Source organism: Rhinatrema bivittatum, chromosome 2 (genome assembly GCF_901001135.1).
Source record: "Rhinatrema bivittatum chromosome 2, aRhiBiv1.1, whole genome shotgun sequence".
Lineage (NCBI taxonomy): Eukaryota > Metazoa > Chordata > Amphibia > Gymnophiona > Rhinatrematidae > Rhinatrema > Rhinatrema bivittatum.
The window spans coordinates 427,284,774-427,304,255 of NC_042616.1; the positions used below are offsets into that span (position 1 = coordinate 427,284,774).

Consider the following 19,482-nt stretch of genomic DNA (forward strand, 5'->3'; position numbering starts at 1 on the left):
ATGGACAGGCTATATCCTCTCCCGGAAGATGCCTTTGATATGCTTCTGGTTCCTAAGGTTGATGCAGCGGTGTCAGCGGTCACAAAGAAGATCACTATCCCAGTTACTGTGTCCACAGCGCTCAAGGATTTGCAGGACCATAAACTCGAGGTTCAGCTCAAAAAGATTTTTGAGGTGTCCGCTCTGGCCATTCAGGCAGCGATGTGCAGTAATTTCGCCTTAAGAGCGGGTCTTCGCTGGGTACAACAGCTGCAGGTTAATGAATCCCTATCAGAGGGGGAAGCCATACAGGCGGGTCGACTGGAAGCAGTGATCGCGTATAGCGTGGATGCTCTTTATGATTTGTTGCAGACTTCCGCCCGGTCTATGGTGTCGGCTGTTTCGGCACATAGGTTGCTTTGGTTGCGAAACTGGTCGGCAGATGTTTCGTCTAAGGCTCAGTTGGGCTCTTTGCCTTTCAAGGGTAAATTGCTGTTCAGCAAAGACCTGGAGCATATGATTCAGTCTCTTGGAGAAAATAAGTTTCATCGGCTCCCAGAGGATAGACCTAGGTCTTGGGGGGGGGGTCGTTTTCTTCCAGGTCTTGATTTTGTGGGAATCGGAGATCTCGGGGCTCCCGAGCGTCCATGTCCTCCTTTTGGCAGAATTCGGCCCATCAGCAATCATGGTCCCAGTCCTTTCGAAGGTGCCGCTTTGGCAGACCAGTTAATACCCAGTCTGCGCAGGGAGATAACTCTTCCCAATGACACGCGGCCGGTCCACTCCTCGGTGCAGGTAGTAGGGGGCAGGCTGTCCCTGTTTTACGAGGAGTGGGCCAAGATCACGTCGGACCAGTGGGTATTATCGGTAATAAGACAAGGTTACGCTTTAGATTTTGTACGGCGTCTCCGACACTGGTTCATGGTCTCTCCCTGCGATTATGCGACAAAGCGTCAGGCGGTGAAAGACACATTACAACGCCTTTTGCAGCTCGGGGCCATTACGCCCATTCCGTCAGCAGAGCGGCGAAAGGACTGTTATTCCATCTACTTCGTTGTGCCAGAGAAAGCATGGACGTTCTGGCCCATTTTGGACTTGAAGTGCATCAACCAATGTTTACAAATCCCCCACTTCCTCATGGAGACCTTACGCTCCGTCATATCATCGGTGCGGGAGGGGGAGTTTCTTGCCTCCCTGGATCTGACAGAGGCATATTTGCATATCAGGATCCGGTCCGACCACCAGAGGTTTCTCCAGTTTTCCGTCCTGGGACACCATTATCCATTCCAAGCGCTTCTGTTCGGCCTGGCGACTGCTCCCAGGACGTTCACCAAGATTATGGTGGTGGTGGCGGCACAGCTGCTCAGTGAAGGATTCCTGGTGCATCCATACTTGGACGATTGGCTGATCCGTGCGAAATCAGGGGCAAGTTGTCGTGTTGCAGTTGTTGCAGGCCTTAGGTTGGGTGGTCAACAAGGCCAAGAGTCCCCTGATCCCTTCCGCAGTCCTTGGAATTCCTTGGGGCATTTTTCGACACACAGCAAGGAAACACTACCGAGCACATGGTTAAGCTTCAAGGACACATTCAGGACTTGTTGTCCAATAGTCTGGGACTACTTGTGGGTTCTCGGGTCCATGACTTCCACTCTAGAATTAGTACAATGGGCCTTTGCGCATATGCACCCTTTACAGTCAGCCTTACTCTCACGGTGGAGCCCGATGTCCGAGCAATTTCATCTGCCCCTGCTGCTGTCCGATTTGGCAAGGTCCAGTCTGGATTGGCGGTTGAGCCGAGGAGTCCCTCTGATGATTCCCGCGTGGACAGTGTTGACCACGGATGCCAGCCTGTCTGGATGGGGAGCAGTATGTCTAGGAAAGTCCATTCAAGGACGCTGGTCCAGAGAAGAGGCAGATTGGTCGATCAGTCATTTGGAGACCAGGGCAGTCCACCTTGCGTTACAGTCCTTCCTTCCTCTCCTCCAGGGAAGGTCGGTCAGGGTTCTGTCCAACAACACGATGACTGTGGCTTACATCAATCGCCAAGGGGGAACCAAGAGTCAGCCAGTGGCAGCGGAAGCTCAACAGCTGATCAGCTGGGCGGAGAAACACCTGGTCTGCATAGGTGCGTCTCATATCGCCGGGGTCGACAACGTACACGCAGATTTTCTCAGTCGCCACCGTCTCGATCTCGGCGAGTGGGAATTAGACGATGAAGCCTATCAGCCCAGCATGGATCTGATGGCGACGTTCAGGAATGCCAAGGCACCTCGCTTCTTCAGTCGAAGATGAGAGACAGGAGTGGAGGGGGTGGATGCCCTAGCTCTTCCCTGGCCAACCAATGTACTACTGTATATTTTTCCTCCCTGGCCTCTGATAGGCAAGGTGCTCAGGTGTATAGAACAACATCCGGCAAACAATCTTCTTTGCACACTTTTCCCAGACATAGGCTGAATATTCGGGCCCCAGACACCGTGATATTTGAGTGTGCTGCGAGCAAGTCTTTCAAGTTCCCTTCCAGTTTAGGGAAACTTTGGTATATCCCAATCATCTGGACTGAACTGGGAGACAAGGAATGAAAAAATGGTTCTTACCTGCTAACTTTCTTTCCTTGAGTCTCACAGATCAGTCCAAATCGCGCCATGAATTTCTGAAGGTCACTCTTGATGCTGTGTGTATATAAGATTGTTTTGGTTTGGCATTCAAATTTCTCATGTTGGAGGGAGATCTCCAGTTGGAATTGCAGTTTTACCTTTCCCTGCTCGAACATAAGGGGAATAGTTCAATCTTAGCTTGGTTACAGTTTGTACTGAGCGTCTGCAGGTGGCTCACTGTCTTATGTACCAATAGTAAAGCAAAGCTTTTCTTCTGACTCCATTTGCTGGTAGGGAGAAACACACAATTGGCTGGACTCAAGAAGGGATAATTAGCAGCCAAGAAACAATTTTTATATAAGGTGGTATCAAAATTCCATTTGAATCAGGAAATTGTACTGCTTACTTTCTATCCTAAACCACACATCTGTCAGTAGAGACAGCATTGCATACTAGATTTGTTAATAGGGCATCCATGCAGCTCCAAATAGATGAGGGAGACCTACGAACAAACATAGAATAACTAATTTGATGCCTGAAGCAGTTCTCTTATTGCAGGGCCAGGTAAACACTCACCAAGTCAGAACAATGACTTCTTCACATCTCAAATTGTATCAACATCTTTTCAAGGTGGCCACATGGTGTTCAGTGCCTTGCACACCTTTCCATCCCATTGCTGCCTTGAGGCTGAATCTCACCAAGATAGCAAATTTGGACAGTCATTTCTCAGAAATATATTCAGAACTTTGGTAATTAAACTCCTGCAAATGGCCAATACGTGATTGTCTTGCAGAGACAGAATGGTAGGGGACATCAAGATAAATCTTAGCTTGGGAATCCCCACATATGGGACTGTTCATCCTGCTTGTCCATAGAAAAAAACAAATTGCTTATCTGTAACTAGGAGATAGAAAGGTGAACAGTCCCATGTACTCTCCCACCTCTTCATAGAGTTCAATCATCTCTTTGTTCTGCATGCCATTAACTTTCACTTAAACTGAGGGTGCTTCATTGTGAGGGCTGTTTGGTGCTGCACCTTGTGCATGTGTGCAAAACTTTCTAGGCCATTCTAGACAATGAGCTGACACTCTGTATATGGTACTATGTGATGATGCTACCCACCAATGTTCCCTGTAAGTGTGCTCTTGGGCGCACAGGTTATGAAACAAGTGCACACAGACAAATAGCACGCACAAGAAAAGGAAAGTAGAATGGTGTTTTTGAGAACACTGCACACACATTTGTCCACTGTTGCACGAGACCTTTTTTGCGCACACAGTGCACATTAAAGAGAATATTGTTACATAGGGGACTGCTAATCCTGCTGTCCACAAAGATCACTGGTTACAGGTAAACAACTTTTTCTATGTAAAGTCATCTTGTCTTTTTGAGATATACAGTGTTTGCGTACACACTTTGGGTCCGATGCAGTACCATACACGGCTTAACACGTGTATGGTACTGCATTGGACTCAACACTACTAGGGGATTAGCACGTCCAAATCACCGGGGACTCAACACTACTGCGCACAATTATTGCATTGGCTCCTTTGTGTACTCTTAGTAATCATATTGAAAAAGTGGAAACAGATGTGTGAAACTTTTAACAGTAACTATTACAACTTCAATTTGACCCTCTCTCGGAGACAAATTATTTCATGTTCTTACATAAATATCCAGAAAGTATGTAGAAGCTTTCTACTGAAATCATTTTACATGCCCGACCAGTTTACAAAACTGGAAGTGTGCTAGTCTGGCTGCAGATTCAAAAAAGTGCAGACGCCATATCCAGCTATTAGTTCTTTTTCTCCTGCCTTCCTTCCTGGCATCCCTTAGCAGAGCCCTGTGATTCTAACTGGTGTCTGAGTGAGCGATGTGGGGTCTCACTGTAGCAGGCCTGTGATCTTGCAATTGTTTGGAATCCAATCTCCCTGCTTAGCTGGGCATCCTCACCAATGTCATTGCCTTGTGTTTTTGTCTTTTTCCAGTGAGTTCTCAAGCGCTCAGGAGTATCTGAAGTTACTTAAGATGTTTGCTGACTGTGGTGGAACTGTAGCCTCCCCATTTGCTGCCTGCTCTTCTATTCAGTCCTCCATGGGTGAGTGGCTAGGTGTGTTGTGGCCTGTGGACCTGCTGGTCACAGTACTAGTAGGAGATCCCAGTGGTGGTTCACATTTTAGGATGTGTGGACAATGTTTTCTGCTTTCGGAGTATCCAATCAAAAGGGTTGTTACACAGATTGTGCAGAGGATCATCAACATCTCGGGCATTTTTTTTTTTTAACCCTGTACACTCTTAGAAAGTTAACTTTTTAAGCTGTGCATGTGATTATACCTTGCAACAGATGCATAATACTAAAAAATGTTGCTTATAGACGGGCTAATTTTCAAAAACATTTATGGGCATAAAATAAGATTTCCATTTCATCCTGCTACACTAGTCAAGATCAATACCAACAGGTAGATTATGTCCCCCTACCAGCAGATGGAGGCAAAGCGCACAGATTTTCTCCATGACATCATTGCCGCTATATGTAGGTGGTACAGCACTGAGAGAAATCCAGTATATTCTGCCTGCAGCAGATGGTTTGACTTTTTGATGGTGCAGCAGAATTTCTTGGCAGGCTCAGAAGTGGCATAGGGCCAGGCCCTTGGGATTCCCAGGAGAGTGAGCCCGTTTGGAAGGTGCTCCCAGACCCAGAGGGGGCCTAGGGGGGGAGGGTTCCTCCTTGTACCTAACAAAAAAAAATCCTGTGCAGTTTGTTTACAAGGGCCTTTGAAAGAATACTTCACTCTGTCCCCCACCTCCCACTTAAATCAGCCTGTTGCATACTGGAGACACATTGTGTTGAGAGGCTGACATGCTACCTTGTAATCCTTGATCTGGTGGGGTAAGTTCAAGGTAGAGGCTTGACATCTGATTTCTTCTTCGGGGCTGTGCCAGGAGGACTTAAGGGGGACCGCATGGAAAAGCTGGAACTCAGCCGCTGCTATGGAGTATATGGCTGTAGGAGAGCTGCTTTGGGCGTGGCACTGCTCTGCTCTGCACACCGGGAAAATTCTGGGAGAGTGTTCTGCTGCCTCCAATAATTCAGCCGCTGTTCCCCTCTGTTGTCAGAAAAGTTTCCCCTGGCAAATCTGTGGTCTGATCTCACGCCGACTGAGGCCTCTGGTACAGCATTGTTGGCAGGACCATCAGCCGTTTTGAGTTGAACTCCTGAGGGAGGGGGGCCTCATGTTTTCAGCATCCGTGTTCAGACTCAGCATTGGAGTTTCAGGATTCCCTGATTTTGGACCCCATGAAAGTTATTCAAAACCAGGCTCCACTGGCAACTTCTGGATTTTGAGGAACTTTCTCCAGAATTTTTTCATTCCCTGTACGTACCAGGATCAGACCAGACGGTGGGATATGTCCCCTGTCCAGCAGATGGAGTCAGAATAAAAACCTCTGGGGGAGGTGCTATATAAGCCCATCTCCCTTGTCTCAATACTCAGTATCTTTCTGAGTCCAGCAGATGGGAGCAGGGGACCATCAGTTCCCCAGCACAGTAGCTTAGTGTTCTGTAGGCTTTTATTCTGTCTCTTTTGTTGAGGGCTCAAGTTTAAAAAAAAAAAAAAAAAAATTGCAAAGTAAAGGGGTTAGCTTTGAGTTCTTTTGGGGACAGAGTCATTAGAGCAGGGCTGTCTATGGCCCACCCATAGTAGGGAAGCTTTGGTCATCCCACCGTCTGGACTGATCCTGGTACGTACAGGGAAAAGAAAACTATGCCTTACCTGCTAATTTTCATTCCTGTAGTACCAAGGATCAGTCCAGATGCCCTCCCTATATCTTTTGGGGATTTATTTGGTAAGGCCTGCTCGACTCTTATCTCATACTCATCTCTGAACTCTCTGGTGACCTAGGGAGTTTTCTTACAGTTCTGTTCGCAAGTTCCAGTTGGGGTTCTAGTTCAGTTACAGTTTTGACTTAAGATTGTCTTGTGTGCGTTTACTTACTTTATTCCTCCATCTCTTCTCTTGTTTCATGGCTTTGTTAGTCTAGTTACTGAGGATTGAGGCAAGGGAGGTGGGCTTATATAACACCTTCCCCAGAGGTTTTTATTCTGACTCCATCTGCTGGATGGGGGTCATAACCCACTGTCTGGACTGATCCTTGGTACTACAGGAACAGGAATAATTTTGTTTTTCCTACATCAGGTTTTCTGTGCAGTAGAGAAGCCCAAGTGGAAGTACAGAACCTTTACTAGGACCAGTTGGCCAATCCTTGAGAACCCTATTCCTCGTAAGTGGATCCTTTTCCAGACATCGTAGAGGTGGCTGAGGAGCTTGAGGATCAAATGTACTCGGCCTGATGTGCTTCCATGGAAGAAGGAGAGGTGTCCTCTGATAAAGAGGATGATTCTGTTATGTGCCTATTTCATAGGAATGAAATTGCGGCCCTGATTGACCAGATGGTATCCTGACTCAGGATAACAAATTTCAAGGTTGAGGAAGCTCCGGTTTGGGACCCTATTATCAAGGGAGTCCTCAAATCTACTAACGCCTTCCCTTTTCATTCTGAGGTAGATGATATGGTGCTGGTGGAATGGCAGACTCCTGAGAGCGGTCTCAAGGGGATGAAAATTCTTAAGTTGTATCCCCTTCCTTCAGCCGTTCAACGTTTGTTTTAAACTCCTTAGGTTGATGTACTAGTCGTTACAGTGACCAGGCATACTACTATCCCACTAAATAGCACTTCTCTGAGATCCACATGATAGGAAGACTGAGCTTCCTTTGAAACATCTGTTCACGTCTTTGGCTTTGGCTGTGAAGATTTCTGTTTGCAGGGGTTTCGTGGTTAGAGCGCTTTTGCGCTGGATTCAACTCCCAGAAAGTTAGGATGCTGCAAGAATGGAATTGGCTGCAGCATTCTTAGCAGATGTATTGGATGATCTTCTCTGGTTCTCCTCTAAGTCTGTAACATTAGCTATAGTAGCTCAGAGACTTCTTTTGGCTTTGCAAATGAGTGGAAGATTCCTGGTTGAAGTCTTAGCAAAAGCTTCCTTTCTTGTGGGAGGCGTCTGTTTGTGGAAGATCTAGAGCAGTTAGTCAAGAATCGGGGTGATCCAAAACTCCAGTGGCTTCCCAAGAACCAAACTTGAGCATTCTCTCTTTTTGGCAGATGTCGTGGTCAGCTTCAGGACACTAGGCAGTATAAGCCTGGGTAACAGTTCATTTATTCCTTTTGAGGATCTCAGAGTTTGAGAGGGAAAAATCAGTCCATTAAGGGCTTCCATAAGCCAAGGTTGGATTCAGCTTCCTCCATGGGAATCAGTCAGGCTGATCATGAGGTGTGGCAGGTTCACTCCTAGCTCTGTTGGTGGGTGGTCGCTTAAAGCAGTTTTACTAGGAGTAATAATTTCAGATTAGTGGGTATTAGAAGTGATCCATCTCTGTTATATTCCTGATACTTCTTTGATATCGCTGTGTACTTTGGCTGCCAAGCATCAGTTGTTGCAAGCTATAGTTCCAGTGCCCCACTTGGAGAGGGGCTCCAGTTGCTATTCAATTAATTTTGTGGTTTCCCAAATAGGATAGGGCTTTCAGGCCCATCCTAGATCACAAAGGGGTAAACGGCAGTCTCCAGGTCTTTCATTTCATAATGGAAGTTCTTCATTCGGTGCTCATGGCAGTTGGAAGGGGCAAGTTTCTGTCCTGTCTAGATATCTTTGAGGCTTGTTTTCATATTCCCATCCAACAGGAAGATCAGAAACATCTCCAGTTTTATATCCTGCAAGAGCATTTTCAGTTCAGGGTGCTCCTCTTTGGTTTGATGACGGCCCCACAGATATCACCAAGGTTGTGGTGGTGCTGGTGGCATTTTTGAGGTGAAGTGGTTTTATGGTTTACTCTTATATGGACAACTGGTCGATCAGAACCAACTCTTATCAAGAGGGTCTTCATGCATCTGACAGAATGATTTGAGTTTTAGAAACCTTGGGCTGGATGATTGATTTTTCAAAGAGCAAACTTGTTCCTTCTCAGGCTTTGGAATACTTGGGGGCATGCTTGGACACCAAGATAATTCAAATGTCCTTGATGGCGGACAGGATGGACAAGTTGATCTGACAGGTATGGAAGTTCATCATTCAACAGGTCCTGATGACTTGGGATTACCTTCAGCTACTCAGTTCCATGGTGTTTGCTTTGAATCTAGTTTCCTGGGCCACTTTTTTGAAGGAGTTAATAAACATGTGGATAAAGGTGAACCGGTAGATGTAGTGTACTTGGATTTTCAGAAGGCGTTTGACAAAGTTCCTCATGAGGCTTCTAGGAAAAGTAAAAAGTCATGGGATAGGAGGCAATGTCCTTTCATGGATTACAAACTGGCTAAAAGACAGGAAACAGAGTAGGATTAAATGGACAATTTTCTCAGTGGAAGGGAGTAGGCAGTGGAGTGCCTCAGGTATCTGTATTGGGACCCTTACTTTTCAATATATTTATAAATGATCTGGAAAGAAATACGAGTGAGGTCATCAAATTTGCAGATGATACAAAATTGTTCAGAGTAGTTAAATCACAAGCAGATTGTGATAAATTGCAGAAAGACCTTGTGAGACTGGAAAATTGGGCATCGAAATGGCAGATGAAATTTAATGTGGATAAGTGGAAGGTGATGCATATAGGGAAAAATAAACCATGCTATAGTTACACAATGTTAGGTTCCATATTAAGTGCTACCAACCAAGAAGGAGATCTAGGCATCATAGTGGATAACACATTGAAATCATCGGTTCAGTGTGCTGCGGCAGTCAAAAAAGCAAACAGAATGTTGGGAATTATTAGAAAGGGAATGGTGAATAAAACGGAAAATGTCATAATGCCTCTGTATCGCTCCATGGTGAGAGCACACCTTGAATACTGTGTACAATTCTGGTCGCCGCATCGCAAAAAAGATATTGTTGCGATGGAGAAGGTACAGAGAAGGGCGACCAAAATGATAAGGGGAATGGAAAAGCTCCCCTATGAGGAAAGACTAAAGAGGTTTGGACTTTTCAACTTGGAGAAGAGGCGGCTGAGGGGGGATATGACAGAGGTGTTTAAAATCATGAGAGGTCTAGAACGGGTAGATGTGAATCGGTTATTTACTCTTTCAGATAATAGCAAGACTAGGGGGCACTCCATGAAGTTAGCATGTGGCACATTTAAAACTAATCAGAGAAAGTTCTTTTTCACTCAACGCACAATTAAACTCTGGAATTTGTTGCCAGAGGATGTGGTTAATGCATTTAGTATAGCTGTGTTTAAAAAAGGATTGGATAAGTTCTTGGAGGAGAAGTCCATTACCTGCTATTAATTAAGTTGACTTAGAAAATAGCCACTGCTATTACTAGCAACAGTAACATGGAATAGAATTAGTGTTTGGGTACTTGCCAGGTTCTTATGGCCTGGATTGGCCACTGTTGGAAACAGGATGCTGGGCTTGATGAACCCTTGGTCTGACCCAGTATGGCATGTTCTTATGATTCACATGAGACCTCTCCTGACTGTTGTTCCAGTCTCAAGATAATGAAGTCCTCCTTTCCTTGCCCCTGTCGGTGAAAGACAGTTTTCTGTGGTTTATGATTTCTCAGAATCTCGTGTGGGGTGTCAGTCTATTAGCTCCCTCCTGAGTTCTGATCACAATGGATGTGAATCTGTCTGGTTGGAAAGCTCATTGTCAAGACCTGGTAATCCAGTTCTTTGGTCTCCAGAGGAGGTGTCCTGGACCATCAACAGATTGGAAACCAGGGCTATCAGGCTAGTTCTGTGTCATTTTCTTCCTTTAATCAAGGGAAAAGCAGTCAGAGTGCTATTCAACAATTCTACAGCGATAGCATATGTGAACAGACAGGGTGGCACCAGAAGTCTGGGAGTGTCAGAGGAGACTAATCTTGGGCAGAGAAGAATCTGCAGCTGTTGTCAGCAGCTCACATTGTGGGGCAGGAGGATTCCTCTGGATCCGGGCAAATGGGAACTTGGCCAAGAGGCTTTCCATAACATAGTGCTCAGATGGAGCTAGTCTCGCATGGATCTGATGGCAAATTGCAGGAACACCAAAATCAGTCCGTTCTTTAGCCATCTCAGAGAGTTCAGTGCTGAAAGCCTTGAAATCCCTGAAGGTCATGTTGTAGTCATCTCCTGTTATAGAGGTAGAATTTATGGTATATCAGTGGTGTCCCTCATGTTTTCTTTGAGGGGTCAAGAGATTTCATCCATCTTTTAGGCCTGTGAGTCCTCTGTGTCCCTCTCTCTGGTCTTAAAAACATTGGTTTTGCCTCCCTTTTGAGTCTTAAACAGATTTTGTGTAAGGATCTTACCTTAAAGAAGAAGGTACTAATGATAGTACCTTGATACAGGCTCTATTGTGTAGGGACTCTTTCATAGTCATGTTCCATTCTGTTTTCTTTCATCTAGTACTTTCCTTCTTATTGAAGGTGATGTCTGTATTTCATATCAGGCTATTACTCTGCCAGTACTTTTGAAAAAGGAGTGCCAGGGTAGTTAACTGTCTTTTTAAAATTTCTGGACATTCGAGTGATCATCAGATATTTAGAGGTATCTAATTCTTTTCGCAAGACCACATAAGGGAGAGGTGGCCTCTAAGGCTACTATAGCTAGGTAGTTCAAGGATATTTCAGCATATTTGCTCAAGGGGCAAGACACTGTCTTCTTCCTGGGCAGAAGTGATTGGCATTGCGCAGGTCGACCTTTGTAAGGCGGTTATTTACAGATTGGATGTTCTCGCTAAGGAGGCCTTGACTTATGGAGCTTGGGGGTTCCCAAGGTGGCCCTTACTTCCTCCCTAAGTAGTTGGGCTTGCGTACTTCCCACCTGTTGAGACTGGTCTGGACAGGTGAAGCAGGATGAAATAAGATAAAGTTTTACTGCTACACCAGGCCATGACCCTCCTCGGAAGCTTTGCCTTTTTGAATGGTAGAAGCATTTCTGTTTTGTACTTGTATATATTTCAGGGAGGAAAAAAGTTTGGCCTTTCGGTTGATGTTTTTACATCCTGTCCTTCTGCCTTTGTTTTTCTTTTGTGGTCTATGCAGTTTGGGGACAGATGAGTGGATCAAAGAGGGCTTTCTCTGCAGTCTTGTTGAAGTTTATTTTAGATTTGAACAATGAAGTTTTTCAGGGCTTTGTCATAGGAGTATTGGTTGTTTCTCGGTGCTGCACCACCTATACATAGTTGCAATGATGTCGTGGAGAAATCTGCTTCCATCTGCTGGTAGGGGAACATAACCCACCTGTTGGGATTGATCTGGACTGGTTTAGTAGGATTCTTGGAAAGAAAAATAGAGAATTCTGATGTTTGTTGGAGAATGGGCATGTATTGACCTCTATTGTGCCATGCATGCTTCCTCCCAGCGGCGTGTCTGAGTTAATGTGTTTGTTTCCCCCTCAGGATCTGATGTTGTCTGCCGATGGTGGACATCTGTGTGCACGATGGCAATAAGCTGGCTTCAAGGAGATGATGCAGCCGTGCGGGCACAGTTCACGGAAGTGGAGAGGATACCAAAACCCCTGGAGATGTCAGAGTGAGCTCTTTTCAGACTCTTCTCCCTTCAAATATGTCTTTCATTTCTTGCCAGCTTTTAGAGTAATTATCCCGATAGGATGAGAAGAGAGGGAGCTGAACAGAGGTGTTCAGTTGTTTACGAATGGGTGTGATGGGTGGGAGAAAGCATAAAGGAAACTTGGAGAAACTTTCCCCTATAAGCAGAGGTTTTGGGATGCCAGGCATTATTGGCCTGGGAAGAGTTTCTTCGTTCCCATGCTAGTATTCAGTGAAATCTCAGTCTGGGGGGGGGCGCTGAAGGAAAATTCAAGAATATAGGTCTCAGTTCAGGAGGATGTAAGAGTAATCCATAAAGTTCAGTCTGTCCATTCTGCAGTAGTGTGCATAGGGGGATGGTTCTCCCATTTTTATGAAGTTGGACCAGGATAATGATGGATTAGCGAGTCCTTTCAGTTAAAAAAAAAAAAAAAAAAAAAAAGCTATGCCTTAGATTTTACACACCCAGTAAATGACACTTTCATGGTCTCTCTCTCTTCTTCATTATTTATTATTTATTTTTAGATTTTTATATACCGGTGTTCCTATATGAAATAAAGATCACATCGGTTTACATTGAAACAGAACATGAAAATTGCCAAAAGGCATTACATAGAACAAGGTTATGAAACTTGGAACAGTGTACATAAGTTCAAAATTTAACAATAACGTTGTAACATTGATGACCAAAAGATAAAGGAGAAAAAAAAAAAAAAAAAAAAGACTTAAACAATTAAGTTGACAGGTCTTATTGAGCATAAAAATTATAACGTATAAGTGAGAAAGTCTCAAGTGTCCTGCATGGATACAAAGATTGGATTGGCTTCTCCTTTTGGATGCTAGTTCGTCGTATACCGTAGAGATGTGTTAGTACTTCATTTACTTTTGCTTCCTAAAAAGGAGGGAATGTTTCGGCCTATTTTGGATCTAAAGAAGATGAATGCATCCTTGAGGGTGCCCTACTCTTCAACGGAAACTCTCCTGTCTGTAATTGCGGTGGTCAGAAAGGAGAATTTCTGATGTTTTAGGATCTGTCAAAGGCTTATCTGCACATTCCTATTTGGAATGATCAAAGGTTCCTCCGGTTGGCAGTGCAAGGGGAGTATTTCCAGTTTCAGGAGTTCCTCTTTGGACTAGTGATGGCTCCGCACATGTTTTGCAAGATGATGATGGCTGTGATCATGAGTTTATGCAGAATAGGAATCCTAGTGCATCTGTACTTAGACGATTGGCTGATTCAAGTGAAATTGAAGGAAGGTGGTCATTGTTCAGTCCACAAAGTGACTTTCCTCTTGCAGTCTTTAGGTTGGGTAATTATCTTTACAATGAGCAAGCTGGTTCCATCACAGAACGTGGAATACCTGGGTACTTGTCTCAACATGTGTAGGCGAGGAGTTTCTTACAGTGGAAGGGACATTGAAACTTCAAGGACATGGTCCGTCAGATGTCATGTATGAAAATTCCTAGGGTCTAGGATTAGCTTCAGGTGATGGGATCCAAGGTATTTACGCTGGACCTGGTTCCTTGGGCATCTGCTCATAGGCAGCCATTGCAGAAAGCCCTTCTCTCATGGTGGAGCTCTCAGTCGCAGTATTTTGAGATAAGTTTACCCCTGCAGGGGGAGGCCAGATTAAGTCTTTCCTATTGCTTTGCAGGACAATTTGTCCAAAGGAATGGAACTGGAAATTCTAGATTGGGTAACAGAGACTATGAAATGGATTTCAGAAATCAAATCTTTTTGTATTTTTCAGTGATCCCAAAAAAGGGGAAAAATGTCTAAGGCCTCTATTACTAGATGGATTAAATAAACAATTGAATTTGCAAGGGGTTAGAGGTGCCCATAGATCTAAGAGCTCATTCTACTAGTGCTCAAGCAGCTTCTTGGGCCGTGTATCTGTTGGTTTTACTGAAGAAAATTTGTAAGGCGGTGACTTGGTTGTCTTTTCACACTTTCTCCAAACATTACAGATTGAATGCTCGGACTCCAGACTCTTCAGCATTTGGTGATAGTGTTCTGAGAATGGGTCTCTTTTTGGTCCAATATATGGTGGCTTGAGTACATCCCACTCATCTGGACTGGTCTGATGGATAAGGAAGGTAAAATTAGTTCTTACTTGCTAATTTTCTTTCCTGGAATCCTTTCACACCAGTCCACAGTCCCACCCTTTTTGTTTGAAGACTGCTCTTCTGTGTGTATATACAGTTAGTGAGCAGTTCTTGTGGTGTTTTCTGGGATTTAAATCCTCTCAGTGAAGGGGTTGTCCAGTATAGTTTAGGAACTTCACCTATGGATTCTCATTCCCTGCTCAAAATAGGGGAAGTTTGTTTTAGCGTTACTGAGAGAGTGACTTTAGCACTAGTACAAACCGAGGATAAACCAAAAAGTTCTTAAGTCTTTTCCTACTTTGCCTAAGTTTTAGGAATCTAGAAGCTATCACCCATGGGAAAAATACTTCTACTTAGAGGCAGTTTTCTATGAACAAACAGTCCTTTTGTAGAAGTTGCAGAATGGCAAGCAATGCTGCTGTTGGCAGCTCAGGAGCATTTGAGTTCTCAATTAAGTTCAGAAGATCCATTCTTCAGTCATGCAAATGGGGGCATTTAGCTCAGTTCTTCAAAGATAACTATGGACCAATTTCTATTGTAAAGGACCGGTTATGTGCTAGTTTCCATGTCTATTGGAGGATCTGTTCATGGTTTCTCTCCGTTCTTCCAAGGCAAAAAGGGAAGTGGTCAGGGACACTCTGTAGACCATCTTCTTAGTTTGGCAGTGGTAATTCTGGTGCCACAGGCAGAACGGAGCTTGGGTTGTTATTCCATCTACATTGTGGTGCCAAAAAAGGAAAGCTCATGTCATCCCATTTTGGATTTAAAGAAGGTGAATGTGTCTTTCAGGGTATTGCAATTTCATATGGAAATACTCCATTCGGTAATTGCAGAAGTAAAGTCAGAGAAATTCTTGGCATTCTTTGGATCTGTCTGGCAAATCTGCACATTCATATTCAGAGAGAGGATCAGCAATTGAGTGATTACCAGAGTGGTTCAGCTATTGCAGACCCCAGGTTGGGTCAGCAATTTCACAAAGAGCAAGCTGTGTCTCTTGAAGTATTTGGGTCCTTGCTTTATGAGAAGGCATGGTATATCTGATGGAGGAAAGGAAATTGAAACTCCAGGGTCAAGTCTGCAAGCTGTTGTGGAACACTGTGCCAATACTGTGGGACTATTTGCAGGTGCTTGGGCTAGATTGCCTCTGTTAGCGAAGGCCAGACAGTCTTATCTTGATAGCTGTTGGAGATCAGTTTATCCAAGGGCAGGCGCTTGGAGATTCTAGATTGGATAGTCACTACAGATGCCAGGCTGGGGGGCCCTATGTTAGGGTCAGCTGTTGCAGGCCTTTGGAAGGTGATTGAAGCGACTTGGTCCACTAATCATTTGAATTGAGGGCCACCAGAAGAACATTGGTAAACTTTCTTCCTCTAGTTATGGGAAGTGTCATGAGAGTATTGTCTGACAATGCCACAGCTGTGGCTTACATAAACCAGGAGGGCCAAGAGACCCAGAGTCATTGGAAGTGAATTTATTCTGGTGGGTGGAGTAGCATCTTTTGACTCTGTTGGCTTCTCATATCACCAGGATAGAGAATGTGCAAGAAGATTTTCTAAGCAGGTATATGTTGGATCCCAGAGAATGGAAGCTTGCACAAGAGGCATTCTCACTCATGTCAAAGAGGGTTATTTCTCAGGTGGACTTGATGGTGACCACATATAGCTCTTAAGGCATCAAGATTCTTCAATCATAGAAGAGAACCAGGAGCAAAAGGTTTCAACACTCTAGCACAGCAGTTGCCTCATTAGGTCTATATGTATTTCTGTATGGGTGAATTGTGAATTTTCACTACTGAACAATCAGCCAAAATGGATTCTCTGACTTGGCCTGTATTTTATTTTCTGACCAGGCAGCATACGTGTACAGTTTATCTGATTTGCAAAGCTCTGCAAATAAAGAAACTATTCTATATGAACCCAGAATACAGAGGACAATGGATATTGGTTGTGTGTTTGTGGTAAAAACAGACAACTGGGCCCCTGGGTTCATGGACCCCTGGCCAGAAGCAACCAGTCCACATCAGAAGAGTTATCAGGTAACTGCAAGTCTCATAAACCTGGTCAATGTTACTATTGCCTGGAGATAAATCGAGAGAGAGGACAAAAGGAACTGTCCCAAGAGTGGGAAAAACAACCAATCACACCTTTAATTGGGGATTCCCTTTAATATGCTATAGCTCACCATTAAAACAGCAGAGAAAGAAAGCACCAAGGTCAGTGACCATCGAGAACAACCCTGAACAGTGTGCTGGCATTCCCTCCTTGCACCAGGCTGAAAGAGAGAGATGTTAGAACTAAAAAGCATGGCACCATTCTGAAGTCTCACTTCCCTGCTACTCGTTTAGCGTAAGGGTCAAACTTATTCTGTCTCTCTGAGGACACAGTGAATCTCTCTTCTAGTTAAGCACACTTTGAGATAAGCAGATTGCAGAGATATCAGAGCATAAAACCCAGCACCAGAGACTCCTCTGGACCAGAGAGCTTTATTCCCAGCTCTTATCAGTGGGACCTTCTAGATGCAAGTCCAGGGTAAGGTGGTATGATATTGTCTTGTGAATTTTCCAATATCTTCTAATTTCTTGCCACCAAGGATTTTCTGTTGTCATGTCTTTTAGTAAGAAATCCTATATCTGATTGCTAAAGTTGTTATGGTAACTCCTGGGAATCAACCTTATCTCTCATAAAATGATTTTCATTATCTAAGACAAATGGACTTGTGTAATTATGGCATTTTTGTTAAAAAGATATAGTGGGGTAATAAGCTTAGGCAATAAATCCCTACATTCCTGCTGTGACCATTAATTAGAGTGATTCATTGGATAAAGAGATATCCAAGTCGGGTGGCTCCAGATTGGCCTAAGAAGCCTTGGCTTGTTGATCTGATAAGACTCAAGGTAGAAGTTCCTTTGAGATTCAACCACACGCCTGCGCTGGTCTGTCAGGGTCCAATTCCCTAGAACAAGTGGATCGCTTTTGTGTCACAGCTTGGCTCTTGATAGGAAAAAGCAGAGAGGCAAAGGCTGTTCAAATGAAATGATTACCATGTTTCAAGCCCAAGCTTCTTTAGCTTGTGTGGATGTGGAAGATTTTTGAGTCTTGGTGTCAGGGGTAAGTGTTGTCTCAGTTTGCAGTTTCGGTGCCAGCCATTCTCTATTTTTTTTCAGAAAAGGTTATAGAAAGGCCTAGTGCCAAATTCTCTCAAGGTTCAGGTGGCAGCTCTTCTTTCCAGTGCTTGAAGTGCAGTGCATCCGATGAACTCAGTTTTTAAGAGGTGTAAAGCATTTGCTTCCTCCAGTCAAGGAATCACTGCCTCCATAGAACCTTAATCTGGTATTGAAGGCTGTTTGTTTCTCTCCATTTGAGCCTCTTAGAGATGTGTCCTTGAAGGATTTAATGCTGAAGGCTGTTTTTGGTGGCCATTTGTTTGGCACAGCATATTTCGGAGTTGCAGGCCTTGCCTTATTTCTTAAGTTCTCGGAACACAAAGTGTCTAGTCAGCCTTTCTTTTTGCCAAAGGTAGTCTACTCCTTTCATATGTATCAGGCAGTGGAGTTGCCTTCCTTCAGAAAGTTGAGTTCCCTGTGCGAAACGCCGGCGTGAAGGAGGGGGGGAGGGAGGTGGGAAGAAGTGTCGGAGAGTCGGCGCAAGTTAAAACACGAACAGTTTTGTTTTTTTTATAGTGTCAAACCTTTACGCTGTCCTTGGTTCTGGACAGCCCCTGCTCCTGCCACTGTAGCTGAAGTGAGAAAGCTGGGCTTCCCGGTATCACTTCAGAGCTGCTAATTCCATGGACCAGGGCCCTCGACCCTGTTGAGCAGCTGCCTCGACCAGGGAGGATGGTCCCCTCAGGACCTGCCAAACCTCTGGGAGACTGACAGGCATTCCAAAAAAATTGTGATTCTCTCCCCTTTCTTTTTTTTTTTTTTTTTTTTTAAACAAAACAATAAAAGCACGGAAGCCCCTAACTAGTGCTAAACTCCCTAAACAAGGAATCACTCCAAACTTAAAGATCAGAATAGACTGTGGGTTTTGCAGCCCTGCCATTTGCTGGAGACAGAGAAAGACTAAGGGACTGTGGTAGCACCCTAGTATATATGACAGGGTTATTTGAAAAAACGTCTCTGTCTCCATCTGCTGGAGGGGAGGCAAACCCAGGAGTCTGGACTGATCTGTGGTACTACAGGAACGAAAATTATCAAGTAAGAAACTAATTTTCCTTTCAGGTGAAGGATCTCTGTCTTGGATGTTCAGAGGGTATTGATGCATTATTTAAAAGTGACAAATGTTTTTCATCGGTCAGCCCATCTTTTTGTGTTCTTCAGTGGTCCTAGAAAAGGTGAGAAGGCATAGATAGCTAGGTGATTGCCTCGGCTTACATTCCCAAACCTTTAGTAGTTCCGGATGGCCTAAAGGCTCATGCCATGAAAAGTCATGTGTCCTCTTGGACAGAATGCCAATTGGTGTCACCAGTGGACATCTGTAAGGAGGTGACTTGGTCATTTTTGAGTACTTTTTCCAGACATTCCAGATTGGATGTTCAGGTGTCTGAAGCGGCTGTTTTTGGGTCAAGTGCCTTGCAAGCAGGTCTTTCAGCTTTCCTTCCAGACTAGGGTGTCTTGAGTACATCCCATCAGTCTGGACTGGTCTGGTGGACAAAGAGGAAGGAAACATTTTTTTTTTAATCTTGTAATCTAGCTGATTTATGAAGAATTGTGGAATATAAGTAGAATAAATAGTCTACTAATTTTCCACTTTGTTCTGTCGGTGTAAATATTCAGACTGAAATGATAACTTAATATTGGTTTGGCCTTCTCACAATAAAGGGTGTGGAGCAGATTTTGGGTTCACAGTTTTGTGTACTTGTTAGGGGATGTGTTAGCTTTATTACAGAGTTACGGGTAGGCTGCAGGTGGCATAATGCCCTAAGTACAATAGTGTACAGTGAACCTTTGTCTCCATCTGCTGGTAGAAAAGAAAATCCACCAGTATGGACTGGTCTGGTGGAGCTAGAAAAAAGAAAATTAGCAGGTAAGAACCAATTTTTTTCCATTGTAACGAAATTGAGGTATTGAGAAAATAAGATATCAAGTAGAAAAGTAAAGAGCTTGATTCTATCAACTGTGTTAATTGTTCTTTATAAAAGACCAGGCACTGAGAAGGTTCACCAGTGACCATAAGTTCATGCATTATTACCATAGAAGTATCAGTGCATACAGACATCATGATAT

The 19,482-nt window shown here is 44.2% G+C and overlaps 1 protein-coding gene across 1 annotated transcript in view; it reads left to right on the forward strand.

Moving 5' to 3' along the window:
• SREBF2 (sterol regulatory element binding transcription factor 2) overlaps nucleotides 1–19,482 on the forward strand; it is a 141,851-nt gene that overhangs the window by 95,431 nt on the left and 26,938 nt on the right. The window contains exons 14-15 of the mRNA XM_029590272.1: nucleotides 4,559–4,668; nucleotides 12,000–12,132. Of these exons, the coding sequence (XP_029446132.1) occupies nucleotides 4,559–4,668; nucleotides 12,000–12,132 (243 nt within the window). The remainder of the gene's footprint in view (nucleotides 1–4,558; nucleotides 4,669–11,999; nucleotides 12,133–19,482) is intronic.